The sequence below is a fragment of the Coptis chinensis genome, chromosome 3 (genome assembly GCF_015680905.1).
Source record: "Coptis chinensis isolate HL-2020 chromosome 3, ASM1568090v1, whole genome shotgun sequence".
Lineage (NCBI taxonomy): Eukaryota > Viridiplantae > Streptophyta > Magnoliopsida > Ranunculales > Ranunculaceae > Coptis > Coptis chinensis.
Genome location: NC_141458.1, coordinates 606349 through 616970, shown reverse-complemented (window position 1 = coordinate 616970; position 10622 = coordinate 606349). Strand labels below are relative to the sequence as shown.

General features: G+C 38.9%; 1 protein-coding gene, 1 long non-coding RNA gene and 2 pseudogenes across 6 annotated transcripts; all 4 read right to left on the bottom strand.

Annotated features, from left to right (window-relative positions):
* Positions 1-608: 608 nt before the first annotated feature.
* Positions 609-2403, bottom strand: LOC147507020 (uncharacterized). Its single transcript, XR_015216136.1, has 2 exons — positions 2358-2403; positions 609-954 (listed from the first exon to the last, which is right to left on the bottom strand). It is a non-coding gene; the product is annotated as an uncharacterized LOC147507020 (long non-coding RNA).
* Positions 2404-2496: 93 nt separating this feature from the next.
* LOC147507019 (5'-3' exoribonuclease 2-like) lies at positions 2497-4936 on the bottom strand. 4 transcript variants are annotated; one of them, XM_086599016.1, is made up of 10 exons: positions 4790-4936; positions 4513-4614; positions 4360-4436; positions 4085-4273; positions 3872-3991; positions 3718-3773; positions 3497-3607; positions 3061-3198; positions 2784-2860; positions 2497-2680 (listed from the first exon to the last, which is right to left on the bottom strand). In XM_086599016.1, the coding sequence occupies exons 3-6, from the start codon at positions 4411-4413 to the stop codon at positions 3768-3770; spliced, it is 369 nt and encodes a 122-aa protein (XP_086455142.1). In that variant the 5' UTR covers positions 4414-4436; positions 4513-4614; positions 4790-4936; the 3' UTR covers positions 2497-2680; positions 2784-2860; positions 3061-3198; positions 3497-3607; positions 3718-3767. The 4 variants fall into 4 exon arrangements, with proteins under 4 accessions (XP_086455142.1, XP_086455141.1, XP_086455140.1 ...); XM_086599015.1 differs by having other exon boundaries at positions 2500-2680; positions 3497-3604; XM_086599014.1 differs by having other exon boundaries at positions 2501-2680; positions 3718-3780.
* A 3842-nt stretch (positions 4937-8778) lies between these two features.
* LOC147507017 ((S)-canadine synthase pseudogene) lies at positions 8779-10595 on the bottom strand (annotated as a pseudogene). Its single transcript, XR_015217519.1, has one exon. The product of XR_015217519.1 is annotated as a (S)-canadine synthase pseudogene (transcript).
* On the bottom strand, positions 9974-10447 carry LOC147507018 ((S)-canadine synthase pseudogene; annotated as a pseudogene).
* Positions 10596-10622: the final 27 nt, after the last annotated feature.

Below are 10622 nucleotides of genomic sequence, written 5' to 3'. Positions count from 1 at the left end.
GAAATTCCATAAGTATGGTGGAAAGAGAGACTCCGGGAAGTTGTTGAAGTGTATTCGCTCAGATAATGGGGGTGAGTACATTGGGCCATTTGAAGAGTATTGCCAGAGTCATGGGATTCGTCATGAGCAGACCGTTCCCAAGACACCGCAACAGAATGCACTACACCAGAAAAAGCATTTACTAACGGTTATATCCGTTACTTATATTTTTACTAACGGTTATATCCGTTAGCTCTGGGGAGTCACTCTCACTTAGGCCAAATTTAGTAACGGATATAACCGTTACTGATAATAATATTAGTAACGGTTATATCCGTTACTAAAATTCTTTGTAATAGATAGCCAACAGTTAATGGCCCGATTAAATTTGGCATTTCTAACGGATATATCCGTTAGTAATGGATGTGTTATTTACTAACTATTGTTTGTAATGGAAATATCCGTTAGTAATCTATAGCCAGTAAACAAAAAAAAAAACAAATTAAATTTACTGGGTCAATTGTTTCCCCCTGCACATCTAATTCTAGCACATACGATTATTCTCTTATAAAGATATCACATTTGATAAACTTGATCAACAAATGAATAACCAGAAACAAAACCACCAATCAATTAAACATCATCAATTAAGTATTATTATGAGAACATAGCCACCAATCCAAATCCCAATTTACAAATCAAACTTACAAAGAATTGAATTCACCAAGACACGTGGGCTTCTTGCAAATCCCCTCCCCCCTTTTGAGATAGTAGAAAGAGAGTCCTTACTCCACTCTTTGTTGGGGATGCCATCACATGACGTACAATTTCTGGAGCAAATGCATGCGGACTGCGTGTTTCAATTTATTGTCGGGTTCCAAAAGCCATATCTTCTTAGGTCCTAGTTGTACCATCTTTTATAAGATGCCCTCATCCAAAATAATTAGTGCCCAATCTTCGAGAACTTGACAAACCCTATAAAAAAGAAAAAAAGAAGTAAAAGTAGGAACATATATATAAATAAAGTTAAACGAGACTAACCAATTCAAAAGGAAACATGAACCAAAAAGTGTTGCCCTGTTTGCAGTAGGAATCTGTAATTAATAAGAACATTTTTATTTTACGCAGACAATTTGTTTTTTGCTTGGTAAGTTTCAAAAGACCTTTAATTAACTCCATCTTACGTCCCATCATCTCCTAATCCAATTCAATGCTCTTTGTGACAGCTTATCTATTGTATATAAGAAAAAAAAATACAAAAAGATGTTTTACGTATCTGACAATTGAACAAACGTGAAGAATAAAACAATAAACTCAATAATCTATTTGAATTACACTTGCTTCACAATATCACTTGGACCACAAACTATCTCGCATTTTATGTCCCGTTTTCTTATCATTTTCTGCAAGGTTCATAGTTGACTACTAATCGAATTAATAGTAATCCCAGTTTCAATACCATGTAGTAACACTAGCATCCAATCACCACAATACTCTAAAAAGTACTAAAAGCTTGTCCCGCAACAAGACCCCACTCTCATAGCCTACCCATCCTTGATAAAATACTACCTCAAGTCAAACTAATAAAACTATCCAAAACAAAGCATATATATTAGTCCTTTGGAATCCCTCCTCCCTCCTCTAATTAGTATCTCCTGGGTGCCTTCCTTTTCCTGCCTTCATTTTCCACTTAGCTATTTCAAACTAATAGAATGAAGTGATGGGAGTAATGAAAGAATGAGAGTGGCAATATGGTAAAATCTAAGGTAAGTTGTAAGTCCAGTCCAGGTGATAAGGTGTCTGTTCTTACTGTTGGCTACCCCATTGAGTGACCAGCTCTCCCCTTTGTCTTTGTTCTTCTTGAAAAGGTATATTGAGAGGAATTTTAAATTGATGGGGTGTGGTAACTCGGGGCACCAGCTCTTGGTTTATGCAAGTAGGAGGTGTATGTACCTCTTACTCTCCCAAGGACACTTGGCACCTTAAGAACACATGCTGATCTAAACCAAAGTATTCTCATGAAAATGGTAAATCAAGAACACATGCTGATCTAAACCAAAGTCCACACTCTATTAAAGCTTGAGGTTGCCCAAGCTTCTTATATAGCTCATTACGTATATAACCTCTGATAAATATGACTATCTATTCTAACTAATGATTAGATAATTATATGGTTCTCAATAAAAAAAACTAACAAATTGAATATCAATAACTAATGACCAACCCCACTTACTAATTACTTCTCAAGACCAAACAGTCACAAAGATCGAATAATATGAGCAACCAAGAGAAAATACCTTAAGCTTATAGGTAGAATGTCAAAAATGGATCTGAGAAATTTCTCGTTGTCTAGCAAAGCATATAATTGTGACACATACCTCCTCTAGATACAAGAAACCAGCCGCAAGACTTCCCTCATGAACCCTTGATTGCAAATGCAGGATGTTGAAGTTCCCATCCATCGATTTGAAAATACATGAATTGAGAGTGATTGTTAACTAAATAACTTGCAATTAACACCTTTCAATTCAACTTGTCCGGACAACCGAAGGTGGCTCAATAAGGAAATAAATTATGAAGGATAAGAAAATATATTGTCAACAAAACTATAATGTGGATGCATTAAAGGTCTAGAGTACTAAGACTTACACAAAGAGACTTTTGTGACTGGATAGTGTCCATTTGAGCACTCCAAATCAACCTATTCAGATATCACAAGTAGTATCACAACTAGCAAATGTATGCTATAGTTGCATATAAACCAAAAGGGTAGCCACTGTCTCAGAATCTAATCATGAGAATACCTTTCAATTCATCACTAGAATGTGCCCAAATGCTGTGTTCATAAATCCATTTCCACAACATCATAACTTGCCCTAGCCTAAAACCAAGTGATTGCAGTTAGGGTGATATGTTTCTCGAGTTCTAGCCAAAATATCACAATGCAAGCTGTTTCAGTCTAGTGGAAGAAAAGTGATTATTTTTTTTCCTTTTTCAGTGTCTTACATGACACCAGGAGAGATGATAAAAATGAGTAAAAGTAAAGGAGAGAGAATGTGCTATTATGGAGCATCTCTTGACCTTCAAATTCCTGATCGTCTTTGACACCCGAAGCATTTGCATGAATATGAGGGTTCTTTGAGGTTTCCTCATTCTTTTCAAACAGTGTACGTTCGCCACTTCGGCTATTTCCCATTAGAGTAATTCCACTTGAAGATCCTGAAAACAGCATTGAGATTGTTGTATTCATTTGTTAAAAGTTTATGAGAATTATACATAAGCCTACCTTTTCAACCATATGCCCCTAAAACTGAAATGATTATGTTAGTTACTATTTTCATTTTGCTATAATCAAGGATCAAAATATTAATATCATCTAAAACATGAGGCGAAACAATATTTACAGTATCAGCATTAATCTTGATGATATATAATTATAATTATCAGCATCGGGTAGGTGAAGCTACACAAGAAATCAAAAACAGTAAAATCAATGCAAAAAATGAAAAATTGCTACCTGTTGAGGAAGAAACTGAACTAGGTGAAGTTGCATAAGAAACAGGCCTCTGAAAACACTCAACTGAAACCTTAGGTGACATGACCTGTTCCAAAACTTTCCTCCCAGCTTCTTGACACAATTCAAACACAAATCAACAAAAAACAAACAACTCTTATTTCAATTAGAGAACGAAACAGAAACATATGAACAGATACTCATCAAAATCCTTGTTCACAAACCTCTCTAAGAATCGAAAAATGTATTTCCTAGGTAGCCAATGAGAGCATAATTAGATCTGCATCCTTTTAAAAAAAAACAAGGTTAATAATCAACTAGAACAAATAGCATATACAGTATACCTAGATAGAGAAAATAAAACGAAAAAATACTTACCAACCCATACATACAGTGCCGTGTATTTGGATAAAAACCACGACGATTTCTTTGCAAGCGAATGTATGACATAATTTTGTGCTCTCCCTCACCCACCATGTTGGCATCAGATAAAATTACCTTGAAAATCCAAAATACTCCCAATCAAATCCACCAAAACATACAACCATATTTGAATTACAAAGGACTTAAGTAATGTATTACAAGTTTTACCTTAATCCCCCACCACCCTGGATCAGTATTCATTCTCAGATGTATATAATACTGAAGAGCTGACAACAGCGAAGCCATGAACTCAGTTCCAGGTGTGATTACATTTGAATCGAGACTGTCACTACGCAAAGCAGACAATCTTTGTCCTTCTGATTCAAAAACTTCTCTCAACCTCTCCTCTCCCATAGCCTAACATGAATTAACAAACAAAATGAATCCAAAAAACCACATTGCAAATAATAGTAACAGACTAATATATTAATAACCAAGCTTACCGCATCGGCAGCCTCTTTAGCAGCTTTAAACCTCCTTGCCCGTTGTTGATTCATTTTCACTCGCGGTGCAACCCCGTCTTTTAATAACACTAACAACAAATTAATAACTTAAATTTTTAGCTAGAAACTAATAATTATGAAAAAATGACTCACCAATTGCCAAGAAAAGTAACTTCCTCAGTCGAACAATGGAGAAAATCCTATCATATACTTACAAACAGCCTTGAACACTTATTCATAAGTTTTCGGAGCTGCCTATAATAACAAACAAACAACAAAAACTCAAATTTCATTTATGGCGTATATATATGTTAACCTAACTTAATCAGTCCAAGAAGCACAACTAAAACAAAAACTTGGAAATTCGCTACCTAGGGTTTGGGTAGAAGGAGAGAGAAAACATATCAAGAGATTGAGAAAGAAATCGTACCTGGTTCACTTCCTTCTTCGACGGCGAGGGTTTGACAGAGCATATGAGGTTTTCATGGAGGCTTGAAGACTTGATCTGAGCGAGATGAGCATCGGGGAGAACTTGTTTTATTTAGTTCTAATCTTTTTCCGTTAGTTCCACATATACCCTTTTGGTCTTTGTGTTAGATGTTATTCATCCTTTTTTATTTGTTTACTAACGGATGTAATTGTTACCCAATATTAAAACAATACTTTGAAAATGATTGGAAAAATAAAATGAAATATGCTAACGGATACAAAATAACCTAACAATTATATCCGTTAGAAAGGTACTAACGGATATATGTGTTACAAATGAAATTTTTGCTGTGTTACAAAATGACCCTTATGGTGTAGTGATGGAATAGCAGAGAGAATGAACCGTACCATTGTAGAGAGGATGAGATGCATGCTATCTCACTCTAAGCTACCTAGAAGCTACAGGGTAGAAGCAATGCGTCTGATACCGTGCATGTGATCAACTTTGTCACAACAAAAAAGCCTTTGAATAGTGATTATCCAGAGAGAGTATGGTCAGGTAGAGATATTGATTATAGATACTTGAGGGTATTTGGTTGCAGGGCATTTGTGCATATTCCGAAGGATGAGAGATCCAAGCTTGATGACAAAGCCAAGCAGTGCATTTTTCTGGGTTATGGAGATGAAAAGTTTGGTTACAAACTCTATGATCCGATTAACAAGAAGGTAATCTGAAGTCGAGATGTTGTGTTCTTTGAAGACCAAACCATAGCAGACTTTGAGGAGGGTGAGAAACTACAGGCTTTCACTAATGATCTTGTTGATTCAGAACCAGAAGTTCCTACTATGGAACGTGCAGAAGGCATTGAGAATGCAGAGAACCATGAGTTTGAAGCTCATGATGAGAATCCTATTGCTCACGATGGGATAGAACCTATTGGTATAGAAGATGCAGATGAGATGCATGAACCACCACCAGAGCAAGCAGAAGTACATCCTCCTGAGGCACCAGCAGATGGGGCAAGGAGGTCCGACAGAGGGGAGACTAGCTTCAACCGGTATCCACCACATAATGCGACGTCTTTACTATCGGACGGTGGAGAACCTATGTACTATCAAGAGGCACTTGAAGCGTACGGACAAAGAAAAGTGGTTGAAGGCCATGCATGACGAGATGGATTCTTTGCATAAGAATCACACTTATGAAGTTAGTTGAGAAACCCACAGGGAGAAAAGTTCTTAAGAATAAGTGGATATACAAAGTCAAGCATGAGGAGAACAATCTCACCCAAGGCACAAAGCTCGCCTTTGTTGTGAAGGGATTCGGTCAAAGGAAAGGGATTGACTTTGATGAGATTTTCTCTCTCTGTAGTGAAGATGACTTCTATCCGGTGGTATTGGGTATGGCCATGCAAGTATGAACCTAGAGGTTGAAAGCGGCTAGATGTCAAGACAGCTTTTCTTCATGGAGACCTTGAAGAAGATGTCTACATGGACCAGCCAGAGGGGTTTAAGGTCAAAGGCAAGGAGCACCTAGTATGCAAGCTGATAAAGAGCTTGTATGGGTTGGAACAAGCACCGAGACAGTGGTACATAAAGTTTGATTCCTTTATGGCGAAACAAGGATACAAGAAGTCTGCTTCCGATCATTGTGCGTTTGTTCAGAGATTTCCAGATAGGGATTTCATAGTGCTATTGATGTATGTGGATGATATGTTGATAGTCGGCCCAAACATCAACAAGATATCCAAGCTGAAGAAAGACTTGAGTAAGTCCTTTGAGATGAAGGATTTGGGTCAAGCAAAGCAGATACTTAGGATCACGGATCACTTTCGACGTAAAAGAGTGGGAAGTTGTGGCTTTCTCAAGAAAGCTACATTGAAAGGTGTTGAAGAGATTCAACTTGGATCAAAAGCGAAGCCCGGTCGGTTGTCCGCTTGGTGGCCATTTCCGCGATGACCAAAGAGATGTGTCCTAAGGGTGAGCATGAAGCGAGTCGATGGAAAAGATTCCTTATGCATCCGCATGGGCGGTTTGATGTATGTCATGGTGTGTACTAGGCCGGATATTGCTTTTTTCCGTTGGGGTTGTAAGCGATTTCATCAAATCCGGGTAAAGAACATTGGGAAGGTGTTAAGTGGATATTGAGATATCTCAAGGAACTTCCAAATCGTGTTTGTGCTTTGGTGGAAGTAAGCCCTTACTTGAAGGCTACAATCGATCGCATTACATGGCGGTGATGTTGACTTCGATGAAGTCCACATCCGGTTATCCGTTACTTTTGGGGGGGAGTTTCTTGGCAATCTAAGTTGCAAAAGTGTGTTGCCCTCTCCACTACAGAAGCCGAGTATATTGCAGCCACTGAGTGTTGCAAAGAGATGCTATGGATGAAGAGGTTCTTCGACAAACTAGGGCTAAAGCAGAAACAATTTGTAGTTCTATGTGACAGTCAGAGCGCCATCCACTTGAGCAAGAATCCGAGTTTTCATTCTAGATCCAAGCACATACACGTGCGTTATCATTAGATTAGAGAAGTACTCGAAGACAAACATTTGTGTATCGAGAAGATCCATACCGACAAGAACGGGTCGGATATGATGACCAAAGTCTTACCGAAAGGTAAGTTTGATATTTGTTGTGCTACCGCCGGAATGGTAGCAAACTCCTCCTGTTGATTTGGAAATTGCATGGAGGTATCCTCCCTCACTGTTCGGGAGGGGGAGATTGTTGGAGTTATCCCTCACATGAGGAGAGAAACGGAGCTGATTCTGCATGGATATGTCGAGCGCCGACCGCTTCAGTAGAAGCGCCGCTACTGCATACCTTGGAATCAGTCCAGTGTTCAGAGCGCGACACGCGCCAAAGGAGCGACCTGCTTCGTGACTCCGATTTTTACGCTACCAGCGCCGGATGAAGCGCACTCAAGGCCATGGCTCCAAAGCTCCGGTGTTTTAAGCGCTAAGGCCAAAGGGGCGACCTACTCCCAGGTCTAATGTTCGTGGGCCTTGCTACAGAAACCGCGAAATTTGGTTTTTGGATATAAAAACCAAAATCAAGGTTTTGGAAAAGCTAACCAACCAATTCAGAAGGATTGGAATCCAGACTAAAACAAAGAGAAAGAAACCCAATCTTGAAAGCTATCAAGATTGAGAGATAACTTTTACACAGATACAACCCTGTAAAGAGATAAGAGTGATCTAGTAAGTGAGAGACCGAAGGAGAGATTGTAATCTTCCTTCCCACTTTATTAAGAACCGGGCTCTTGTGGAAGTAGGCCTCATTGGCGAACCACGGTAAATCTTTGTGTTGTGGTTTTGCTTTTTGCTTTTACATTATTATTTGTTGTTGATAGTTGTTTTTATGAGTTGGGCATGTTAGTATAGAATGTAGTTGATATTTAGATTTTGTCCGAGTTGAATTGTGTCCATATACAAATTATCTGTGTAGTGAGAAATCGATTGGTATTGGTATAATCCCCAACAGTTAAGATGCACGACTAGAACATGTACTTCAAGCTGTATAAATGACTCACACTAACAAGTTTATGAGTTAAGCTGTATATCTTCAGGTTTAGAGTAGTCAATTATCGAAAGACAGCCTCCCAACACACCGAGGTCAAAATCAACCGATGTATTGGGCACAATTTGGGAAGCTAATGGAACAAATCGGAATTTCTCATCCTTGATATCGAAACAACCAATTCCTGTTAGACTTGGTTGATACTCACAGATTGCTAACCAATGAAGAGTTTCATTCAATAGTACATTGCTCCGTCGAGGAACAAGTAACGGGACCTCTCCAACTCTTCTCCATGAACTCGAACCGAGTGTATACACCTCAGCTTCTATCTGAAATTCTGAATAGGAGGGCAGATAAAAAATACTACAGCCTTGTATTGATCACAGATGGGATCATATCCAAAACCGCAACCCTGGATGTGCCAATATATAGACCGAGGCTCAAGCCCTCAATAGCAAAATCTTCTACATGGACTAATAAACGGTACATGGTAAGTATTTTGCTTTAAAGATCTATAAAAAGATCGAAAGAAATTACATGAACTAATAGTTTCACAAAGTATGTAGAGACTTGAATGTGCCTGCACTCTCAGATACCGTATTCACAAGATGATAGTTATTTTTTTAGCAATGCATGTTTCATTCCACACATGTAAACAAAACTCAAACTTTTCTGGTACTGATCCTTCCCTCAAGTGGGGTTTTCATGAGGGTCACCGCAAATAGTTGCTCACTCATATCAGGAAGCTTACCTTCGTCAACACATGACCATTTGAATGCATTCACCAAATTAGCCAGTGCAAAAGCGATTTGAAGCTTCCCCAAGTTCATGCCTGCACAAATTCGCATTCCAGCACCGAAAGGAAGAAATGACTGTTCCATCGCTTTGTTGTTAGCGCTTCCATCTTCTCCTTGCAGAAATCTTTCGGGCATGAACTTATATGGTTCGGGCCATATGTCTTCATTATGATGCAAGGCATAAAGATTTACCATGATTTGAGTACCCCTCGCTACCTTAGTACCCATCAATGTAGTATCATTAGCAGTCTTGTGAGGGATGGCAAGAGGTGCTATTGGCTTCATTCTCATTGTTTCTTTTACCACAGCTTGTAAATACTTCAATTTACTCAAATCTTCTATCTTCACAAGATCAACATCACCTATTGTCATTCTAATATCTTCGTAGAGCTTCTCCTGGACTGCTTGTTCGTGGATCAGGTATCACGAAGTGCCCATGTAGCGGTAGAGGAAGTACTATCTACCCCAAGAAAGAACAGTTCAAATGTGCAAAATATGATAATCTCCTTTGAGTAATTTTGTGACTGAAGGAAGTACAAGTAGCTATTTGTAGGAGGATTTGAAGAGAGAAGTGGCCTCACCAATTCTTCAATTCTATACTTCGCCAGATATGCCTCTCTCGCAACTTTTTTTCTGACTAGGGAGGTACTTAGCATAATAGAAGGCCTCTGTGAGACGAGCATAACCGCTAAGGCGAAGTACATCTTCAATCTCATAAAGCATAGATTCAACAAAATTGTCATTATCAAAAGTTGGACCGAAAATAAGGCGACCCAGTAATCTTGCAGTATTCTTCTTCATGTGGTCAAGTGGTTTGATGGTGCCATTCTTATTCAGTGCTTCTCTGCTCATCTCATGAATCAATCTTTTCATGTCCTCTTCTCGAATTGAGTTTGTGCAGCAACATTGAGAGGGCTCAGTGCTCCATTTTGAAGTACCTTACGAACATTATGCCAGAAGGGACCGATGTCAGACATAGCTATGTTATTCTGACCTACTGTGAAAATTTTAAATATTTCAGGCGTATCACGCTGTCCAAATTCTGCAGATTTGCTCACTAGAACCTCCCATGCACTGTTGATGTCGCTGATGACAATTATGGGTCGCCAACTACCGATCCAAATTGTCATTACACTACCATGAACTTTAGCTAGTTTGGCCAGTGTAACATGGAGCAGATCACCACCAAGTAGGTGCAAGTTCCCTATGATTGGTAACCTTTTCGGACCACTAGGCCATTTCTTTTTTGAGGAAGACCACGAGGATGACATTCGGACTATGGTTGTTATGACCAATACAATTGCCACAGTAGAACCAATAAGCCATAGAAAACTCCCCTCCATCTCTGTTGATATTGTTACAATCGAGTGGAGAAGTGAATTAATCGCGAAGACTGAAGGCAGATAATTGATGTAGATAGATATATACTCCAAGAGAACCGCTATCCATTTGGTAGCCTGGGAAAGAACGTGGGGATGAAGCATGATCCTCTTTGTTTATTGGGTAGAACTTATTACA